We start from the raw sequence: 22780 nt of genomic DNA, 5'->3' as shown, positions 1-22780 counted from the left end.
CCTTTGGGCATCTCCAAGTTTCCTTTGGGCATCTCCAAGTGTCCCTTTGGGCATCTCCAAGTGTCCATTTGAGCATCTCCAAGTGTCCTTTTGGGCATCTCCAAGTTTTCTTTTGGGCATCTCCAAGTGTCCCTTTGGGCATCTCCAAGTGTCTTTTTGGGCATATCCAAGTGTCTCTTTGGGGATCTCCAAGTGTCTCTTTGGGCATCTCTAAATGTCACTTTGGGCATCTCCAAGTGTCTTTTTGGGCATCTCTAAATGTTGTTTTGGGCATCTCCAAGTGTCTTTTTGAGCATCTCCAAGTGAGGTTTTTTTTTTAAATAAGAAAGGTAAAAATAAAACAAGGATGTATGAAGATCAAAAACAAGTTAATTGAGAAATACATTCAACACTGAATTACTAAACTAATTTATTGTTAAAATATAGAAAATTATTATATTATATAGTGTAATATTATTATATAATATTATTATATTATATTTTACTATATATTAATACATGTTGCGCATCAAAGGGTTAAAATAGGATCAGCATAAATTATGTTACTGTAATTTTGTTGTCAAATATCTCCATCTAGTGGCAGGACAGATGCATAAATCAAATCGCGTTTCATCTAGATTGGACCTCACAGGCCCCAGTAGTAAAGCCGTCGCTACTTAGCGGCTGGAGCGGCGTTAGCAACCAGCAGCCATTTCTGTAGTTATGTAAACAGCGGAGGAGAGAGGATCAGTTAATTTAATGAAACTAGGGATATATTAATATTTACTGTTTTATTAATGATCTGAACATGACCTCCCCAAACCCCTCCGTGTTCCTGCTGATGATCAGCGGGCAGATCGAGGGCGCGCAGGTAAATCTGAACTGAAAATAACGGATCTATAAATAGTGATTATCTAGTGATTAAACTCAGTTAAATAAAGGTAATAAAGTAACTAAAGCTGCTGCTGTTTATGTTTTAATCTCTTCATTTATTTCTAGTTTCCAGAATACGATGATTTATACTGTAAATACTGTTTTGTTTACGGACACGACTGGGCTCCAACTTCAGTAAGTAAAATCCAGATTTATCACTCTGTGCTTTTCTTTTTATCACGCAGCCCCTAAGGTGACATCATGTTGAAAACAAATGAACGACTTGTTAAGGCGTGGGAATGAGATCCTAATGATTGGCCACAACTGCGTGGGAGTAAGATAATTAAGTTAATTTAAGTTGTGGCTATTTAATTAACACGTACCACATTTTAGCTTCGTAGCCACGGATTAGGATCTCATTCCCACGCCTTAATAAGTTGTGGCCACGTCTTTTTTACATGATGTCACCAAGGGCTCCGTTTTATTATTTCCCCTCTCCTTTCTTAAATCCAGAATGTTAGCTATATTCATGTTGAATATTTAGCTAATGTTAATGTACACTACCAATGCAGCATACACTGTGCAGGTCAAGAGCTGTTTGAGCATCAAAGGCCAGCTCAGACTATGCCAAATCAGCTACCAGCAAAAGCTGGTCTTGAGCTGGAATCTTTGTTTCTATATGCTTGTCTTTATATTAATTTATTTATTGATGAAATAATTAAATACCTTTACCTTATTGCAGGGCTTAGAGGAGGGAATATCTCAGATAACATCGAAGGGCAGAGGTTCCACTCAGAGTCTGGTGTGGAACTTTCCTCTCGACATCACTTTCAAAAGCACCAACCCGTTTGGATGTATGTATTTCTATGTGTTACTAAATATAAGGATACAATTTGAAGTGTTTATTTGTTATATGTTGAACTTTAGAAATGAAAAAGGTTTCCAAGTATAGTTGGAATATACCTTTGCTTCTGTGCACAACCTGGATTTGAAATAAAGCAGTCAAGATGTTATTGAAGTGTAGATCCACTTGGATAATTTTTTACATAGTTCTTCCATTTCCCAGTTCGTCTCATTATGTAATTGGACCCACGTATATGTTTATATATATTTATCAGCTCCACTGATCATATAGAGCACCTTATAGTTATACAATTACTGTATTCCTTCCACAGGACCACCACAGAGGTCTTGCATCTGGGCTGCAATTGAAAAAAGGAAGACCAGTGAGTTTTTGGCTTTCTAGGTCACATGATATTGCGTTCAGTAGCTCCTCCATGTCCACTTGCTGTGGTGTTTACTTGGTTCTCCATGGAAACACGTGGCCAAAGTGTAATCATGGGTGCTTGGCAGTGGACAAATAGCTATTTTATTAAACGCGAGGAGACGAAACTCGGAGATGTGCGTCCAAATGGAACTAAAATTAGTGAAAAACAGCAGGTAATTCAGCCTGTAATTTTCTCAGAGGACGTCTGAGAAAAACACATGGTCGTTCCAGTCGGGAATAAAATCACAGAGGACCCCCAAAAAGGAGAAAATGAAGATCCCCATAAGGACAGCAGCGAGTGGAAATGGAGGAGCTACTGAACGTGATATCACGTGACCGAGAAGGCCTAAAAACCCAATCGTCCTCCTGTTTTTTCAATTGCAGTCCTGGCGCAAGAGTTTTATTACTGAATAGAAGGACAGTGAGTGAACACAGTGTTTAAAAACTCCAGCAGCACTGCTGTATCTGATTCACCCATACCAGCACAACATACAACAACCTCATACACCACCACCATGACCCACCACCCAAATGATACCTGCTCTGTGGTGGTCCTATGGTGACCTTCCGTTTTGACAAATTTTCAATTTCCATTTATTCTGTATATTGAAAAACAAGAATTTTTGTTATTTTAGTTGCACAATGTCTCTTGCATGCTCTTGTAATACATGCGACTGAGCTCCATTGTAACTGTGTTGATTTTATAGGGCCTCAGATTGTGGTTAGTGTCTATGGACCGGACACGTTTGGCAATGATGTTGTCAGAGGTTATGGAGCAGTACACATTCCCTTTACCCCAGGAAAGTAAGTGGGATGTTCATATTGGAACGTAATGCATGAATAGAGGAGTTTCATCTGTTTGCTTTATGTCTGTTCTGTTTAATTCACATATTAATAAACTCTTCCTGCAGACACACACGGACCATTCCAATGTTTGTTCCTGAATCCACGTCTAGACTGCAGAAATTCACAAGGTAGTAAAGCAACCAACAGTCTGATTACGATTTACATGAACTCTAGACATAAATTAAACACCATCTAAACTACCATGAATTAAACTATCATGTTTTTTGCAATACAAGGTGCACTTTAAATTCTTTAATTTTCCCCAAAATTCGGTGCATCTTATGTATAAATTCAGTTTGTAAGGAACAGTAAAGCCACTCCACTGAAGTGCAGCGTTTTAACAGATTTTCAGTGAAGTTTCTTCAGCACAGAGTCTGAAGCAGTATTAGCATTAGCAGCTAACTGCAGCACTAGCCCTTTTGCCGTTCAAAAGTGTGTATATGAGAATGTTTACCGTGTTAAAACAAGCTACGTGGGACAAACTGTTAGCTAATAGCACCCTGGCTTACTGGATCACTCAGGGTTTCTCAGTGTAGTGCTATTGGGTGGCATTTATTAGCGCTTAACGCTGCTAACTGTTGCTAGCACAGCTGCTAACCATGGCTAGCTCTGCTTCTGACTGCGCTGTTGAAAATATTGGAAATGTAAGCTTACAGTAAATAAATGGAAGCGCTTTACCTACCTAAATAAACAGTTTTCAGGAGAGAAATATGTGTAGATTAACAACATGGCCACACCCTTGTTCCTTACTAGTGTCTCCTAGAATGTGCCTTATAATCCAGAGCGCCTTATGTATAAAAATAGACCAGAAAATTGATTTTTTTTTTTCACAGTGTGCCATATAATCCTGTGTGCATTATAGTCTGTAAAATACTATAAAAGTCAGTGTAGTTTAAATCACTGTACATATGGTCCTCTTTCACATCATCGCTACCAGAAATTATTTTTCAGCATCTTCTGAACAAAGAAGCTGAGGCAGAAGGTCCAGTGGGAAAGTTCCAAAAGAAATAAAAAAAAAATAGCTATAAATATTGTGTTGGGTCCTAGAAATGAGAAAGCAACACTATAAATACTTTTTACATTAAAATAGCAGTTTCAGAGTCATGTTGATGCTCCACTGCTTGTATCTACATTTTACAACTGTAGAGGGAGCCCCAGAGTAAGAAATGTCAATGCAGACATAATATTAATAATGTATACTGCTTTAACCTTCCTGTTATGTTTAACAATAAGGAACAGCAGTAATATATTTACAGGTCAAGCTGGCCAGTGCACATTTAACTACCTTAATATGGTTAAAAATATTTTTCTTTATAAATGTAGTATTTCACTTAATGCATTTTAATTGAATTAAATCAAACCATTAACAGACTTTGTTCAAGACTGTATTTATCTGTACATTGGCAAAATCTAGACATTTGTTTTACTAGTTTTTAATTAAACATTGTTTAAAAAAAATCTGATCTGCAATATGACAGGAGGGTTTAGCCTAGATTTTTTTATTTATGTGACAGTGGAGAATCTTCTTTTAACAATCAGCCATTTCTAGTACATTTCATGCAGGTAAAAACAGGTATGTTTGATGGTGTATCTGTAACTATTGTTTGTTGTTCGCAGCTGGTTGATGGGCAGACGTCCAGAATACACAGATCCCAAGGTTGTTGCCCAAGGAGAGGGAAGAGAAGGTAAGGCACAGCTAAGCTGCATTTTTGTTTTTTGGACTCAATTTGTATAACATACACTCTTAAAGTGCTTACAGGAAGCTTCAGAAGGTTCTTTGAGTGATGCTGTAGAGCACAGGTGTCCAGTCTTTTCCACACTGGGCCGGCTTGGCTGCAGGTTTTTATTCCAGCCAAGCAGAGTGACGTCATCAGTTGTTTGAAGACTGACCAACTGATTAAACTAGTAGATAAAGTTGTGCTGCTTATTGTTTAGAATGAAAACCTGCAGACACACCTGCCCTCTGCGGATAAGACTGGACACACTGCCTTAGGAGAAGCACTTTTGGTTCTGTAAAGAATGGGTAAATGGCCTTCATATCAAGTGGTGATTCTTTAGCAATCTAAAAGGCTAGTCACACACACACACACTCTTGCACATATCCGCATTGATGAAGGAACACCACCTTCAACTTCAACGACCTATCCAAGAATGAACTTCTGGTTATACCAGCAAAACAATCCATTCAAAACAACTTCACTATAACTATCGACTCTCTCTCTTCGCTAAAAAGGTTGCTATAGGAATGTGGGTGTTATGGTTGATGACCAGCTCTGCTCCACACACCATGTTGCCTCAGTTACAATAACTTCTAACACAGTAGGCCACCCAGCTCCTGGTACAAGCAGTGGTCATCTCATGCCTCGACTATTGCAATGCTATACTAACAGGCCTCCTGGCCGGTGTCGTAAAAAAACACTTCTTATGATCCAAAAAGCAGCAGTGCACCTGGCCTTCAACCAGCCAAAATGGGCACATGTCACTCCACTGCTCGTAAATGTTGTGTTAGGTCTTTATAATAAAAACACTAATATTTTAATAATGGAAGTTCCTTGTATAATTACAACATTTCATATTTAAACTAAACTAAACTCATATTTAAACTATTTAAAAAAACAAATTTAAACTGAACCGGAATTGAATCGAACTGGGAAATCAGTGACGATACCCACTACATAGAGTAATAGAGGTAAAAAAAAAAAAAATACATAAAAACATTTTTTAGAGGAGGGGAAAAAGGAAATGAGGTAAGAAGTAGTTAGTTAGTTAGAGGTGTTTGGAAAGTAAGTGCTCTTAAAGTTTCTTAAAGATAGTGAGAGATTCTCCTGATCTGGTAGTAGAAGGTAGTTAGTTAGAGGTATTAGGAGAGTAAAGGCTCTTTGAAGAGCTCTGTCTTCAGGAGTTTCTTAAAGATAGTGAGAGATTCTCCTGATCTGGTAGTGGAAGGTAGTTTGTTCCACCATTGGGGAACTCTGTATGAGAACAGTCTGGATTGCTTTGTGTGAATGTTTGGCAAAGCATTCCAGATAGAAGCTGCCGGTAATGATCATTACCACCCACTGTGTTGTCCACATGCATAATACACTGCTCAAAAAAATAAAGGGAACACTCAAATAACACATCCTAGATCTGAATGAATGAAATATTCTCATTGAATACTTTGTTCTGTACAAAGTTGAATGTGCTGACAACAAAATCACACAAAAATCATCAATGGAAATCAAATTTATTAACCAATGGAGGCCTGGATTTGGAGCCACACACAAAATTAAAGTGAAAAAACACACTACAGGCTGATCCAACTTTAATGTAATGTCCTTAAAACAAGTCAAAATGAGGCTCAGTATTGTGTGTGGCCTTCACGTGCCTGTATGACCTCCCTACAACGCCTGGGCATGCTCCTGATGAGGTGGCGGATGGTCTCCTGAGGGATCTCCTCCCAGACCTGGACTAAAGCATCCGCCAACTCCTGGACAGTCTGTGGTGCAACGTGACGTTGGTGGATGGAGCGAGACATGATGTCCCAGATGTGCTCAATCGGATTCAGGTCTGGGGAACGGGCGGGCCAGTCCATAGCTTCAATGCCTTCATCTTGCAGGAACTGCTGACACACTCCAGCCACATGAGGTCTAGCATTGTCCTGCATTAGGAGGAACCCAGGGCCAACCGCACCAGCATATGGTCTCACAAGGGGTCTGAGGATCTCATCTCGGTACCTAATGGCAGTCAGGCTACCTCTGGTGAGCACATGCAGCCCGTGCAGCCCTCCAAAGAAATGCCACCCCACACCATTACTGACCCACTGCCAAACCGGTCATGCTGAAGGATGTTGCAGGCAGCAGACCGCTCTCCACGGCGTCTCCAGACTCTGTCACGTCTGTCATGTGCTCAGTGTGAACCTGCTTTCATCTGTGAAGAGCACAAGGCGCCAGTGGCGAATTTGCCAATCCTGGTGTTCTCTGGCAAATGCCAAGCGTCCTGCACGGTGTTGGGCTGTGAGCACAACCCCCATCTGTGGACGTCGGGCCCTCATACCATCCTCATGGAGTCTGTTTCTAACCGTTTGTGCAGACACATGCACATTTGTGGCCTGCTGGAGGTCATTTTGCAGGGCTCTGGCAGTGCTCCTCCTGTTCCTTCTTGCACAAAGGCGGAGGTAGCGGTCCTGCTGCTGGGTTGTTGCCCTCCTACGGCCTCCTCCACGTCTCCTGGTGTACTGGCCTGTCCCCTGGTAGCGCCTCCAGCCTCTGGACACTACGCTGACAGACACAGCAAACCTTCTTGCCACAGCTCGCATTGATGTGCCATCCTGGATGAGCTGCACTACCTGAGCCACTTGTGTGGGTTGTAGAGTCCGTCTCATGCTACCACGAGTGTGAAAGCACCACCAACATTCAAAACTGACCAAAACATCAGCCAGACAGCATAGGTTCTGAGAAGTGGTCTAAGGTCCCCACCTGCAGAACCACTCCTTTATTGAGTGTGTCTTGCTAATTGCCAATAATTTCCACCTGTTGTCTATTCCATTTGCACAACAGCAGGTGAAATTGATTGTCAATCAGTGTTGCTTCCTAAGTGGACAGTTTAATTTCACAGAAGTTTGATTTACTTGGAGTTATATTGTGTTATTTGAGTGTTCCCTTTATTTTTTTGAGCAGTGTATTATGCATCAAAGAATGTTAAGTGTTAAATCTTTGGAAATGCAAATGTTCTATTCACCTGAAGACCACTCCCGAGTATTTTACGCTGCCATCTTTATAGCTTCTACAGTTGTGGGATTTCCCAAACTGATCTCAGACATAACATTTCATAATCAATTTAAAGACTGATATCCCATCACTTTTGGCATTCACTATACATCTCAATTGCAGAAATGGTTTTCTATAGAAGAAGCGTTTTTTGTTTCATAAAGAATTATGAATGTAATAGATCTGTGTTCATGTGAGAAATCTTTAAAGGTCTCATTCCATTGCTTTTTTTATTCAGTCTAGTTGTGGTCTCTATTATGAATTAATGCCATGTATAACGTTTTTTCCAGCTAAACTCACTGGTTGACAAAGACACCCTAATGTCTCTCTGATCAACTCGTATTTCTAGCTTTCTTTTTTAACTAGCTACTGCAGACACGGGAGGCTGAGAAACAGTTTAATATGCAGCATCATATACAACTCAGAGACCTTTAGTATTTCACAAAGAACAAGTGGATTTTAGTGGAAGGAGACCTTTAAATGCTCACATCTCTATTTAAAAACTGTTCTCTACAGAATCAAAGACGGTCCTTCTCTGGCATCATTCAAAGAACCATTCAAGCACTCTTATTATTAAGAATGAACTTCAGAACTGTATCTTCAGTGTTGTGGTGTATCTCCTGGTGGGATGCTGAGTGTGTTCTCTCGTTGGTGTGTGTGTGCAGTTACTAGGGTGCGCTCCCAAGGCTTTGTAACTCTGCAGTTCAGCATCATCACCAAGGACATGAAGAAACTGGGTTATGACACCACATCAGGAGAGCAGGCGCCGGCTACTCGTCTGGCTGGAACAGAGCAGCCCTACAGAAGTTGATGGCAGTAAGCCAATAGACTAATTAATTTCATGTTTCATTGATGTGCAGAGACAGTAAAAACTGTTGCTTAGCACCAAAATATCAGGACCTTTAGAAAGTGCTGAACTTTTAAAACTGCTGATTTTATATATTTGTAATAAATCTTTTGTAACAGATTTATTGTGGTACCACCTTATTCTCATCACATGTGGGGGGGTATTTGAGACCAAAATCTTTATATAAAAAATAAAAATAAAATAAACTTTTTACTTCGTCATCACCACCTATTTATTATATTGGCTGCAATATTTGACACTGATTGGGTTGTAGCAGGGTGTGCATTTGGACTATTGTCAGTTTGAGGAGTTGACTTTCCAGGTGTTGTGCCAAATTCTGCCTTACCACCAGCATCCAACTTCCCTCCAGTGCGTGCACATCACAGAGCAGAATGTGTGTAAAAGAGCCTGTTGGAAGCATTGGCTAAAATCACTGTATTTCAAAATGCTGGGGTGTACGGAGGTGAGCTATTCAACAAAAGTTTGTACTTAATATCATGTTTACTAACCCCAAGTCCATTTCACACCAGATTTCTCCTTTAAACTGCAGCAAAAAACCAAAACTTTCTAGACCAAATTCAGTCTGGAATAGGTATGAAAATGCCCTTGGTCTGTTGGTCTGGGCTGTGGTTGGGACTAATCTTGGAATACACAGCATATATGAATGAATGAATAAATGAATGGATGGAGAATTTCTACTGAATGAAAATATAATGTTTGATTGTCTTAAGGATTAAGACTATCCTGTCTCTCCTATTTCAGCTAAACAAGGTTAATGTCAAAACACCCCAAGTCTGCCATCATACACCAGTGTGTGTCACTTTCTGCGTTTATTAAACAGCATTAACAGACTAAAATAATAAATGTCAGTGATACGGTTTATTTTTAACCATTGCAGCTACAGGTCCTTTATCACTTGCTGCGATTTAGATGGCATTAAAACATCACATTTGCTCATGTGACTTTTCTACAAAACCATTACACAGAAATAAGGTACAGAACAATATGTTACAATAGAACAAATGATAAATTATATTATACAGTTATAATGCCAACAAGTCGAGCACATATCAATAAAAAAGCAGCCTGCTCCCAGTAATATGAGACAGTTTGGTAAATACACAGACACAGTAACATGAAAACCAAAAATAAAATAAAATAAAGGTGTTTATGCGTGTCCACAAGGTTAGTCCTCCACAACATATGCTTAATGAGTACATAGTAACAGAAAACGAGTGATACACAAACAGTAACAGCAAAATGAGACGGGACAAACTGAGCTAGATACTGTAGAGATCAGTAAAAGCAGAACAAAACAAAAGAAAAATGGGAAAAGTAGTTTGCATAACTGTTTTTTTTTTTCTAAACAATTTAAAATCAATTGTGACAAACTGTCGTTTTGTCAGCAGAGGAGGAGTCGGACATTACAGGATCGCTGCCTGCTTTCACAGTCACATCCATCACAAGCTCATCCCATACTTTTATTATAATTTCATTATATATATATTTTTTTTTATCATTTATTTTATTTTATTTAAAAGCGTTCTTCCCTCAGATGCCTGAGTTTGGTAGCAGATTGGTGACAGTGAAGACCCAGGCTCAGCTACACAGCTGCACTAAGGCAGCACTAGCACAGCATTTCCAGCAGAGGTCACAAACGAATGGACAGCGCAAACGCATCCCATTAAAAAAAGAAAAAAAAAGAAAAAAGATATTGGCAGTGGTTTAAGGAAGAAAAAACTAAAAACCAAGAGCACTATCAATTGGGCTCAAACGAAAAATTAAGAAAAAATTATATTTCTAAATACTCGAGTTATAAAACTATACCTAACAAGAGCACCTCTTTTATATATTTCATTTCACAAGCACTGACTTTGGTAACTATGTTTGGGCAGGAGAAAAACTGCAAGCTGCATCTTTGTGCTTGTGGGGTTGAACCTACATTGTCATACTTGACATATATGACAAACCCAGGTAAAAAGTCTTGATATCTGCTTTCCCGATAAAGGCTGTTGATATATCCATCTGTGATGTCAAATAAAGTATATTTAAAGTATAATTTTAAACAAAAACCTTTCCGCAATATCTACACAGACCAGTGTATTACGTATCTGATTCTGTTGTGTACAATAAATGTGTACATATCATACCTTGTGCATCAATCTTCTGTCTGATATGGACTAAAGGATTAGAGAGCTAAGATTCTGATCTTTCGGCTAGATTACTGTAAATCCCCTTCTGCCACAAGAACGTCTTGTTGCTACACACAGCGATGCTTTAATGGAAATCGACGTCCGATGTACTTTAAGATTACAGCTCAGAATAGAAGACACTCAAACGGAGCCCGAAATGGAAATTAAATAAGTAAAAAGGAGTCGGCCTACTCGAGAAATCCACCCCTGCCCTACCACCACCTATATAAAAAAAATAAAACCATATATATGTAATGCGTTTAAATGTCCCACCTCATACGAACACTATTAGAACATCAATGCATTTCATACACGTCAGAAGCATAACCGCCATTTAGCTTTAATGGCGAGGAGTGATAAATGTTTTGCTATTTTTAATCATTTTAAATGATGTATATGAACTGATCGCATAAGGTAACAGTGATTAGTTAGCTATAATATAATATTGATAACAGTAAGATGCATTTGAACCTGATGAAAAGAAGAAAAACAGTTGAACTCATCATCCTCCTCCTCCCAATTCCCTTTGTTCCTTCCGTGATAACTAACACACACATACATTTTCGTTTGCACATATAAATAATAAACAAGACTACAGAAACAGAACACATATTTCAGATTGTTTGATACTCCATGTATGACTCAAATAACTCAAAACAACAGAAGCTAGGCAGTTAAATACTAATCATTAGCATTGATTAGCTGTGTCAGATAAACAGTTATCATAAGGATGCTGTGCAAAGAGTGAGCTTTATAACAACAGTACTGAACTGAACTGTATTGAACTGAACTGAAACAACCCACACAACCAACTGAAGATAAAGAGAACAATCTCTAAAAGATATGAAGATTTTTTTTAAGGAGAAACAAACAAAAAAAAAATCAGAGGCATTTGTAGAAAAGTAGAGCCATATTATGATATGGTAACCAATTCCCCATCATGCACGTTAAAAAAAAACCAAACCTCTCCACTTCAGTATGAAGTTCATCCTCCAATGCAACAGATTTGGAACCACTGAGACATGCTGCTTTAGGACATTTTCTCCATGTCCTTAGCAAACATTTTCTTCACCAGGCGTCTTTCTTTCTTTTGCCTGGTACACAAAGTCATGTCTTTCCCAAACAGTTGATCATTGTTTGCCAAGCTAAGGACTAATGGTGAGCCAACAGTCAACACAAGAAAATCAGAGCGTGTGCAAAATCCCTGCTTAGAACATCAAAATTATTACCATGTAAACTGATAGTGTCCTCTAAACCTGTGTCTACTTATGCGTACTGTAAATACACATAGTGTATATGCACTGCGTAGAACATATAGATAGGCTGCATTGATTAAAAAGGGTTAGCTTTAGCGATTATACAGCTTTAAAAGACTACAAATTAGAAAAAGAACAGAATAAGAAGAGAAGAAAGCAGAATCCCTTAGGTTTTTTAAGCCCCCGATAAGAAAAATAAGCAATCAAAAGAAGTTACAAATCAGGACTCCTTTAAATGCGAGGCTGTCTTTTTTTTGGAAACAACTGCAGACTAAAAGTGTTGAGAAAAATCACACCTAGAGATACAGTAATCAATCGCTGACGGTCCATTTGAGGAAATTTAGAAAAATAAAATACCAATCATTCTATGGTACCTACCTCCAAACAGGCCGGAGAGAGAGCAGCTCTCCTGCCAATGTAAAAACTGTAAACACCACTGCTACTCCAGAAAGTCTCAAAATAGCACATCGGTCTGGGGAACACAACAGACTATATTGTCTAAACCACGGAAAGGGAGATGAGAAGGAGGGGCTGTGGGTGTGTTCAGGCAATGACAGCCTGTATTGTTCCTCACAACAGGAAGGGGTTAGTGGTGCCACCCGCCTGGGCGGCAGTACCTGCAGGCTGCAGAGCTCCACTCATGAGGGGCTGGGGCATGGAGAGGGAGCCAGGTGCACCCATGGCTGGCATCACCTGGCCCATGGGAGCGAGGGGGGCCATGCCACCCACAGGCCCAAAGCTGGCAGGGGCCAGAGAGGACAAGGGCAGGGGGTCATTGCTTCTCAGGTCCATGCCGCCCATCATGGGGCTCACTCTCATCTGGTTGAGGGTGGGCGGCTGGGGCTGGTTCACCTGGAAGGGGTTGACTTGAGCAGCAGGGGCAGGAGGTGCTCCTAAAGAATAGATGTAGAGAGAGACAAGTGAAACTATGAGCCTGCGTTTCAGAAATGTACCAGAATAAAATAATCTTAGCCAGAATTTACATTCTAAAGCAGTCACACTCGACAAAGAGAATTGAATAGAGTGTGAGGAGCACAGACCCTGTTTTCTGCTGTCCTAATTGCAGTTTAGACCAATCACAGCATATCAAACATGTTTTCATGAAACGAAACATGAGAAGCTTTTCTTTATATAATTGATATGTTTATACTACCACCGTACAAAATCCACAAATGCTGTTTTTTTTTTTGTTTTGTTTTTTACAGAGATCATTTCACCTTAAACTGTCCAGCAGCTACACTACACAACTAATACACGTTTCATACTGCTGCACTATTTAAGGTGGAGGGAAATTATAAGAAACTAATAAATTAGCCTTTTCATTGTTTTAAATAGTTGACATCCTTTTTTATTGGGTTATGCCATTTTTTTTACTTATAAATGAATAAAATCACTTCCATGTTTAAAGCTATAATCTCAAGTCAGTCCAATATTAAGTCTACACCCTTTTTTCAGATATTTGTTTTTTTTGGTAGCCTCCATGTTCCACTGTGCTGCTCACCTCCAGTCTTTACACAACATGTTGATCCCTTTTTTCTTTTACCCACAACCTCACAAAGTTTTTTGGTTTCTAAAATTTGTTGATCAGCAAAAAATATTAAGCTGCCAACAACAAATGTGTTTCATATGCTATGGATATTTTTTAATTTGCTATAAAATAATCAGGAAAATTAAATCTGGAAGTGTAAAATTTCCAATGGGTTTATAATCTGCTACTATAAACTATAAACACTGTGCAGTGTACCGAAAGGTTAGTGAGATATTTACAGCCAATACAGATGTTTAATTAACAGACTGTACCTCCAGCAAGGAAGGGATTGGAGACAGGAGCTGGCTGTGGAGGCTTGGTGATCAGAGAGTCCAGGTTTACCAGGACAGCATTGGGACCCAGGAATGACTCTGGGGTTTTTCTGGTTGGGCCGCCTGGCTGCAGGTCGAACAGGTTGGAGCTAGCAGACTTGCTGGTCTGTAAGGGAAGGGATGAACTTCCTTTGCCATCTCCTGTGAACAAAACCAGCTAAGCTTTAATATTCACCCTATTAAGCAATCAGAACAATCCTGAAATGCAAAATATGAGAAAAGGGAAATTTACCCGTCATCGCTGAAGTACGAAGACTGTCAAAGTCAGACAGATCTTCTTTAGAGGTACCATTTGATGCGGAGAAGAGATCAAATGAGCCTGTTGAAGACAGTTCTACAGTTACTCATACAGTGTATGATCAGATGTTTATCTCACCAGTGACCATTTTATCATAATTAAAAATATATTTTCATAAATTCTTCTGTATAAGTTCCCCAACATTAACCACATGAGAGATGACAGCCACTGCATTATAAAACAAAATCAATTAGGGCACTATTTAAATGTGATAGTGGAATTGAATATTTTGTATATATCTTTTTTGATTGGTTCATAAATGTATAAAAGCAAAGGCAGGCATAAATTCTGAGTAAAAGAATATATTTTACATATATTTAAAAAAGAATTATCATTTTTACTGTTTTAAATGGTTGATAACCATTCTTTATTAGGTTACCACATTTTGTTAAAGCCTTGTTTTTAACTTATACATTAATAAAATCACTCCTAAGTTCAAAGCTACAATTTCAAGTCTACACACTTTTCATATATTATTTTTTTTGTCAGATCAGCTGTATCGCTCACCTGGTCCAGAGGCTTTGGGGCGTGTGGCTGGCCCCGAGCCCCAGGGATCAGCAGCTGCAGGAGCAGGGCTTGACCCCCAGGGGTCACTGCTCTTCATGGGAGTGACGGAGGTGGCAGCAGTGGGCAGGCCCCAGGGATCCACAGGAGCTGCTGGCTTAGGGGCAGCACCTGGATACACAGAGATAAACACTTAAATATAACAATTCACACTGACCCACAGTACAGGTGTCCAGTGACCATCCTGCCCAGCCATTTCCTGACCACCACCCACCATTAAATGATGTAATGCTTCCACAATTACGGAAGTATAGAACGTGTATTTGACCTCAGACCTAGAAAGATTCTTCCGATGAATGATGATGGGAGTTCATGGAAAATATTAACTGGAATGTAATCCACCAATTTCCCAATCAGATTTACTGGACTAATCTAAGCAAAATTATTAAGGTCTAAGGTAAAATATTTGAAATACAAAGAAAAGGAAAGAATAAATAAGTGAATATAAAGCAATGAATGAATATTATAAATAAAAGATTGCTGTTAAGGGTGGGGTGGGGTTAGAAAAGCTAAACCAAGAGCTAAAAAAGAACCAGTCCAGCCTGTTATAACTGTCTTATCATGTAGTGTCATATTTTCCACATATCCTTTAAAAAATGAAGGGGGTGGGAATGTGTAATACAATGTAATACAGTGTAAAGCAGGCCATATGAAGACATGTCAGTAACTTTAAAACAGAGCAGACGTAGTTAATAAGCCATTAGAAAGTAGTCACTGTACGGAAAGAAGAGCAGTTCACGAGCAAGGCGGGTGCTCCACCTGCAAATCTGCATACTGAGAGTCTTTGTTTAGCAATCACGGGAATGCACTACGACCAGCCCTGCTGCATTTTTCAGTCATCACAAAAGAGAGAACGAGAGATAAATAACGTGTATAGAAACGGCACAGAGCAAGAAAGCAGTAAGAGTGAAAAGAGAAAGAATGTGTGTGGTGGTCCTGTGGGGTCCTGACCATTGAATAATAGGGAAAAGGAGGATAATAAAGTATGCAGAGAAACAGATGTACTAAAGTCTGTAATTATAGAATTACAAAAAGCTCCTATATGGTGGTCAGTGGAGCTGAAAAAAAGGATATATGATTGTATTGTTGTGTCTATGGGAGTGTTTTCGCACCTGTATAACTATAAGGGTATATTATATATGTCACAATAATTACATCATTGACTTATCGTTTAATAAATGGACATGACCTCAATAATATTTGATAATCGTGATATCGTCTATTGTGTTCATTTGAATGTTTGTTCACTTATAACAGTGAACAGGTATTTTAGCCAGTCATGATAAATGACCAATGCATCAAAAACTGTGACTCCATACAAACATTTTAAACTGGAGTAAGTGAAGAAAAAATATATATTTTCCAAACTATGAATATTTAAAAAGCTTTTGTATTTAAAATAGTATAATTGCTTTGTTATTTTATAGTATTATCACAGTCATCGGAATTTAAATGGTTTTAAAATGACAATAATACTGTATCTCAATAATTTCTGGGATGATATATACCCAAAAAAAGATATCATGACATTAATTATATATAAAGTTGTTAAGTGTTTTCTTAATTTCCAAAGTTTTGGGAGACACTGTCTCGCTCGTGTCTGGCTAGGTGCAATGTTCTTAAGCTTTGATGGGAAGGGGCAAAAGTCATGGGACACAATCACTACATATGTCACAGTATTCTCGATATCTCTATATCCACTGTATCCCTCACTTTCACAGGCCAAGCTTCTTCCGTTTCAATGAAAGCCAGTGTAAAAAGCTTATATCCTATTACTTACGACATTTTTTAAAATTCTGATTGGTCCTGTATCCATAATAATTTGACACAATCGCAGATTTATATGACATCACACTATACATTTACGTACCTTACAGTCATGATAATAAATCTACTCTGAAACTTGTGAGTTGGAGAAATAGTGAAAGCGAAAGAGTGGTTACTGGGAGAATGAAGGAGATGGAAAAAAAGATTGAGAAAAAAATAAAAAGAGTGAAAGACAAACAGCAAGAGTTGGAGAAAGCAAAAGAGAGACAGAGAGAGGAGGGCTGAGTGAGCCTGGGGGGAACCATCTGCTTCAACATAAGAATAAAAACAGGCCAAAAGAACGCCTACAACATGTAACTGCTCCAGCAGGTCCTAAACCGCTGAGTTAACATGGAGTAAACACACATACACTGATACAAGTGCTATTATTAGACAAAGACAAACGTCAAATGTCCTGTGCATGTGTGTGTGTGTGTGTGTGAGAGAGAGAGAGAGAGAGAGAGAGAGAGAGAGAGAGAGAGAGAGAGAAAAATGGTGTTACCATAGCTGTGCCATGGGTCTGAAGGTGGAGCTGCAGCGGCTGCTGCTCCGCCCCCCCAAGGGTCAGCAGGGCCTTCAGGGACTACGTCCATCAGATCCATCAAAGATGACTGTGGAGGCTGAGACACACAAACACACATTGTCAGAACCTGCTGCTGTTTTCTGCTTCTGAAGAAAAGCATGTAAAAGAAAAGTAGCTCAACACAAGGCTAAACTGCTACACTCTACAGCTGCAGTATAAATACTCACAGGACAGTGAGACAGTCCGCAATGAGAGACAGAGAAAGAAATAAAAACATTAATTGAACTGAATGAACAGACAGATATTTGTTGTTCAGCTGAAGGTACAGTGTGTGTGCGTGAGTGCGTGTGAGCACACAGATAGCGAGAGGAAATGCATTAGCTGTGCACAAGAGTGACTATTTTATTGATGACTCATCAATAGCTCAGCGCATCCGGGAACACTGAGCCTACCTCTTTCTTCTTTTTGGCCAATTTCCCCGAGCCAGAGTCTTTGCGGCTCTCCTCCAGGGCCATCTGGAGCCGCAGGTCATCCCCACGGCGCATCCTCTCCTCCTGAACACACACAAGCATACACATACATACAAAATGAGATTATGTTATCAGCCAGCATCATCTTAGCAACAACCTGAGATAGCATAGTAATTGCCTCCTAACCACCTAACCCATTAACTTCTCCACAGCAAAGGTCAAAAACACCACTGGAAAATGAACTTTTCTAATCATTCTTTGTTTTCTTTAAATTAGAAAATTCAGAATAATCTATTCCCTACTTATTAGCTATTTATATGATTTGTCCGTTTTCTTCAACCTCGATGGACAGGTCTGCAAGCTGATTTTGATCTTGTTTACATACATTTATTCCTTATTAAAGATGCAATTTTACTGTTACTGTTTACTTTAGATATATGAAATATATCTGAATTATTTGTTTTACTTTTTACTCATTGTTCTGTATGCCCTTTTAACTTTGTAATGTAAAGCAACAGAGTTGTACTTTTGACAAAAAAGGTGATGATTATGTGCTTAGTATTAATATTATAATTATTATTATTATTATTATTATTAACTACATTTACTTTTACAATAAACCACTGTAGCTCACTGGAACCACTGTCTCATTAAATATGCACATGAATAAAACAAACGTGACATATGTCCAGGCGCTCCTGAAAAATACATAGCGTGTGTCACCTTGGTCTGAAAAGTGCCTGATGCTCACTGACACAATCAATAGCATGATGAAACTCCCCACCAATCAAAAGGTGACAGCACACAATGAGGCACGCCCCGCCAGCCGCCCCCCAACCCCCAACTGCAGAAGGAGGAAACAAAGGAAGGAAGATCCTGCTAAGTGGTCATAAAGTGTCTCAGTGGGGAGCAGCAGACAACAAGCTGTAATCTAGGCTTCATTCTAACTTGGCAGCAGAAAATCACTTCAGATTCACTAAGCTATATCCATGACCAGCACCACTTCCAGGAAGCTCCAGGCCTGAGCAGCGTGCTGCTATTCCTGTCTGGGTATGGGGAACTAGTGCCACAGTTAAGGTGCAGGCTGCCCATGTGATGGTCTGGCACAGACCAGGAGGTATGAGGAAGATGGAGAAAAAGCCTGACAAGGAAGCAACATTCCACCTGACTGAATTTAGAGCTTAATATTAAGTTGTACTCTAACATTCAGTTATTTATTTAAGTACTTAAGTATTTGAAGGATAATAAAACTGCAAAAAAAGTTTTGTTTGTGTTCATTTAGAGACAGTGTGCAATGATAATTCATTACAGCTACCGCAATTTGGCAAAAAAACAGTGTGTTTAAAACCAGGCCCTGGTGTTCAGACAGCTATAAATGATTCAGTACCTGCTGTGAACAGTTCAGTAACTAATGTTTGTTATTCAGTGGGAACTGCTCAATTAGCAACTACTACCAATGATCTAGTCATTGCTATAGATTATTCAAGACCTGCTGCTAACAATTTAGTAACTGTAAATATTCAGAAACTGCAACAAATTAATTATAAAATTAACAATAAATGTAAAGTAACTGCCTTAAATAGTTCACTTACTGCTATAAAATGATTCAGTATCCACTTTAAATGATTTAATAACTGCTACAAATGATTCAGTACCTGCTGTAAACGATTCAGTAACGGCTGTAAATGGTTCAAACACTGCTGTGAATTATTCAGTACCTGCTGTAAACAATTCAGTAACTGCTATAAATGATACCCTGATTATCTCAAATTTAACTACAGAACACCAATAGGTTAGTAACTACTGAAAGTTATTAAGAATTTGCTCTTAATATGGTAACTTCTATGGAAGTGATATATAACTTGTCTTTTTAGGGTGAGAAACTTAAAAATGGCCTGCACTCCAGGTTTAATAGGTTAACCAGTTTTTAAAAAATCCCCCCATGCTGAAAATATTTTCATCAATAAAACCTATTGATGGAAAAATAAAATGTTCATGTTCTATTTCCAAACTACACAAAGAAAGAGTAACTGAATAACTGTATTATTACAACCACACCCATCTCTAACACAGGCCAGAGTTCCCCGATTTCTAGGACAAATTGTTCTAAATTAGTGACCGTGGAGAGAACCCCACACTCTCCTGTTGCTTAGGTGAGGGTGCAGAGTCAAGGCTCTGTGTGCATCTGTGTATGTGTATCTGTGGGTGTGTACACTCTGAGGCACAGCCCAAATATCCTGAGGTCCCACAGGGGTACGGCTCCAAGCACTCAGAGGACCCTCCTACTGCACACCTCCTGCCACCAGCAGGCCTGCCTCTGACTGTCGTAATGAAATTCATCCCAGATGTCTGAACAGGCACACTTCCTACACACTGCTAACTACAGACGAGCCTGGCCGTGCCTCAGGGGCTATACGCTTCCACATCCCCTCCACTGCCCCTGCTTTATCACTTTTATAACATGTGTAATCACAGTTCCAAATCCCAGCGAGACCTGCGGTTGCATTGCTTCCACACTAATTTGTACCCTAAACCGAGCAATATCCCTCTGCTGGCTCCATGCCACCGGAAGAAAAGTCAGCTCGGCGGATCTGTGTAATCTGTAATCAGGGGAAAGAGCAGCATGCGGATGGGGGAGGTCACATTTCTCCATTTCTCTCAAAACACTACCTCACAAAAAGAAACTCAAGACTTTAGTGAAGCAGTTTTTTTTTTCTATACGCCACATTGAACACTTATTTTTGAATGGGATTGTATGGGATAGTGGTGCATCTAAAAAAGTTTGAATATCACAGAAAAGTTACTTTATTTTGAGTAATTCTGTTTAGGGAGCCTCGTCATCTGCTGGTGTTGGTCCACTGTGTTATATCAAGTCCAAAGTCAGTGTTTTACCGGAAAACTTACAGCACTTAATGCTTTCCTCTGCTGACAACTTTTATAGAGATGCAGATTTCATTTTCCAGCAGGACTTTAAATAAATTGGTCTTATATAATAATCTAATTTTCTGAGATAAATGACTTTCTCTGGCTGTAAGCAATAATCAACAATAAAAGAAATAAACACATGAAATAGTTCGCTCTGGGTGTAATACATCTATGAATTTACTGTCATCTTCTATGTTTTTTATTTTTCATACAGTTTGCAAGAACCTGCCATCTGCTCTTATGATGTAAAAGTGTACAAGAAACTCCTGCAAGGTTTTAAGGATCAGAGTTGGTGGCTGGGTGTGCATAATCTTAAAGGGTGTGGTGTTTTATTCAGGGCAGATGGTGTTGGGAGTTTGCTGACTAACAACGATTAAAGACAGTAAAAAAATCTGTAAAAATCTCACATGTTTAGCATTGGTTAAGATTTTAAATAAAATGAAGGCAAGGAATTACTAAAGCAGCACTCAGGATCTGTTCACACAAAAGCAAACCTGCAGAATAGCTTCAAGAGCAAAAGAACTCATAAATGAGTAGTAATGAACTGCCAACAAAGAACACAGGATTATGGGAGAATTAGCCTTTATATTAGTGGAACTAAACGCACCCCAAGGGGAATGCCTGAGTACCAGCAACAGTCTGCCCGTGCAGACTTGCCCACTCCAACCTCAATGCAATTCTTTTCCTCCCGATCTGTGCAATACGCCCACCGCAGCAGACATGCACACCATAATGTATGCAGTGTCTACATAAATTTATAAGCAAATGAGCCCGTCACTGTATTTGTTCCTGTAGATAAATGCATCCTGGAATAATAAAACTAATATATAAATAAATTTGAGCCTGTGGATAACCTTTTTGGGTAATATTTAATTTCATAAAGGTAGTCTGTGATAATCTAAAGATCTGTTGAAAGGTGATGTTTTCAACATTCATTTAGCATCTTCTATATGAATATAGAGAATGCACTGTGAGCAGAGAATTAAATCATAGCACATGCATAAAATGCTGAGTATCAAAAGGGAGAAATACACTATAATGTCCAAAGATTTGCAGAGACCCCTTCATATGAATGCAGTGATCTACTTCATAAGTTTCATTCATTGCTGACAGAGATGTAAAAAATTCACCAAAGCTTGTCTAATCCCTGTAGAGAAGTACTGCAGATAAACAATAAACAGGAACTATCAGCACCGTGGCTCCTAATACCAGGTGTAGTCCAGAAGAGTATAAAGTGGAACTGTGTTCTCTGGCATGATGGTGGTCTAAAGCCTAATCCGGACAGGATTAGTTTTTCAGGGGGTCCTGTGGTAATTTTCTATTTTATGGGGGGGGGGACGACATACATGGTCGTCCAAAACGACCATGTATGTGTTTTTCCTCAAACGTCCTCTGAGAAAATTACAGGCTGAATTATCTACTGTTTTTTGCTGAACTTCGTCGTCCTACAATATTTTAAGTCCCGTCCAGACTGACACCTCTAAGTTTCTTCACCTCACATTTAATAATAAAACAGCCATTTTAGAATGAAGTGTTGTATGATTATCCTAATGCTTCTGTCACACTCAAATGTAAAATCTAGTAGAAAGCCTTCCCTGGACAGTAAAGACAGTTACTCCACCAAAAGCAGAAAAAAATATTTTTGATACCCCTAAATGCAGTGTCTCAGCAGGTGCCCCAATACTTTTGTCTATATAGTGTAGATGTACATCTATACTAACGAAAATATATCAAGCAAATTTTGGCTATTCCTCCCATGCAGTGATTAAGGCTACTGTCATAGACACGTTCCCACAGATGAAACGTGAGCACTCCTGGTACATAGATGATTCAACATATAGCACACCTGCTCCGCCGCCTCCCTGCTCATGGCCAGCGCCAACTGTAGCTGTAGCTCCTCCTCCCCACTCGTCTGCGGCCGGGCCTGCTCAAGCTCTGATGAAGCATTAGGAGATGTAGCTAAAACAGAAAGGAGAAACACAGGCATACATTAACGTACATCATAAGTGACATTCCAGGACCATCCCTCTGTGACGGACCCGGTATGTGAATGACAAGCCAGAGTGACACGAAACAAAGAGAAGGTGTGTAACAGGTTTGTGTTATTGCTCAGGGTTATAAGTGTAATACCATGAAAGGGGAAGTTCAAAAACACATGCTTGCATGTTCGGAGGCTATCTAATAGCCTGTTATGATTAAACCCACATCTTCCATCTTTATACTTTCCTTTTTAAGGAGGTTCTTACATCTGAAATCCATACCAAGGTTCATGTTTGCAATACATAGTATACTGTTTTTACATGGTTTTAAACTGCAGTGACCAGAC

The 22780-nt window shown here is 39.2% G+C and overlaps 2 protein-coding genes across 5 annotated transcripts in view; one reads left to right on the top strand and one right to left on the bottom strand.

Moving 5' to 3' along the window:
• Positions 1-635: 635 nt before the first annotated feature.
• Positions 636-8680, top strand: b9d1 (B9 protein domain 1). The gene is made up of 7 exons (XM_022683348.2): positions 636-850; positions 979-1047; positions 1595-1706; positions 2827-2923; positions 3031-3093; positions 4583-4650; positions 8379-8680. The coding sequence occupies exons 1-7, from the start codon at positions 788-790 to the stop codon at positions 8522-8524; spliced, it is 618 nt and encodes a 205-aa protein (XP_022539069.1). The 5' UTR covers positions 636-787; the 3' UTR covers positions 8525-8680.
• Positions 8681-9420: 740 nt separating this feature from the next.
• epn2 (epsin 2) overlaps positions 9421-22780 on the bottom strand; it is a 31398-nt gene continuing 18038 nt past the window's right edge. For 3 of the 4 annotated variants that reach the window (XM_049475486.1, XM_049475488.1, XM_049475487.1), the window contains exons 3-9: positions 22301-22413; positions 17512-17613; positions 17039-17156; positions 14674-14841; positions 14101-14187; positions 13809-14009; positions 9421-12901 (exon numbers count right to left, since the gene is read on the bottom strand). In XM_049475486.1, the coding sequence (XP_049331443.1) occupies positions 12579-12901; positions 13809-14009; positions 14101-14187; positions 14674-14841; positions 17039-17156; positions 17512-17613; positions 22301-22413 (1112 nt within the window). In that variant the 3' untranslated portion in view covers positions 9421-12578. The remainder of the gene's footprint in view (positions 12902-13808; positions 14010-14100; positions 14188-14673; positions 14842-17038; positions 17157-17511; positions 17614-22300; positions 22414-22780) is intronic. The other variant, XM_049475489.1, reaches the window with a different exon arrangement.

This window comes from Astyanax mexicanus, chromosome 3 (assembly GCF_023375975.1).
Source record: "Astyanax mexicanus isolate ESR-SI-001 chromosome 3, AstMex3_surface, whole genome shotgun sequence".
Lineage (NCBI taxonomy): Eukaryota > Metazoa > Chordata > Actinopteri > Characiformes > Acestrorhamphidae > Astyanax > Astyanax mexicanus.
Note: the sequence above shows the minus strand (reverse complement) of the source record. Positions and strands in the feature narration are given on the sequence as shown.

Excerpts from the sequence above, each read along its gene's own strand:
- b9d1 (XM_022683348.2), top strand. The coding sequence starts at position 788 with ATGACCTCCCCAAACCCCTCCGTGTTCCTGCTGATGATCAGCGGGCAG. Across the intron at positions 1,048-1,594 it reads ACGACTGGGCTCCAACTTCA|GGCTTAGAGGAGGGAATATC; the intron begins GTAAGTAAAATC and ends ACCTTATTGCAG. Across the intron at positions 3,094-4,582 it reads AGACTGCAGAAATTCACAAG|CTGGTTGATGGGCAGACGTC; the intron begins GTAGTAAAGCAA and ends TGTTGTTCGCAG.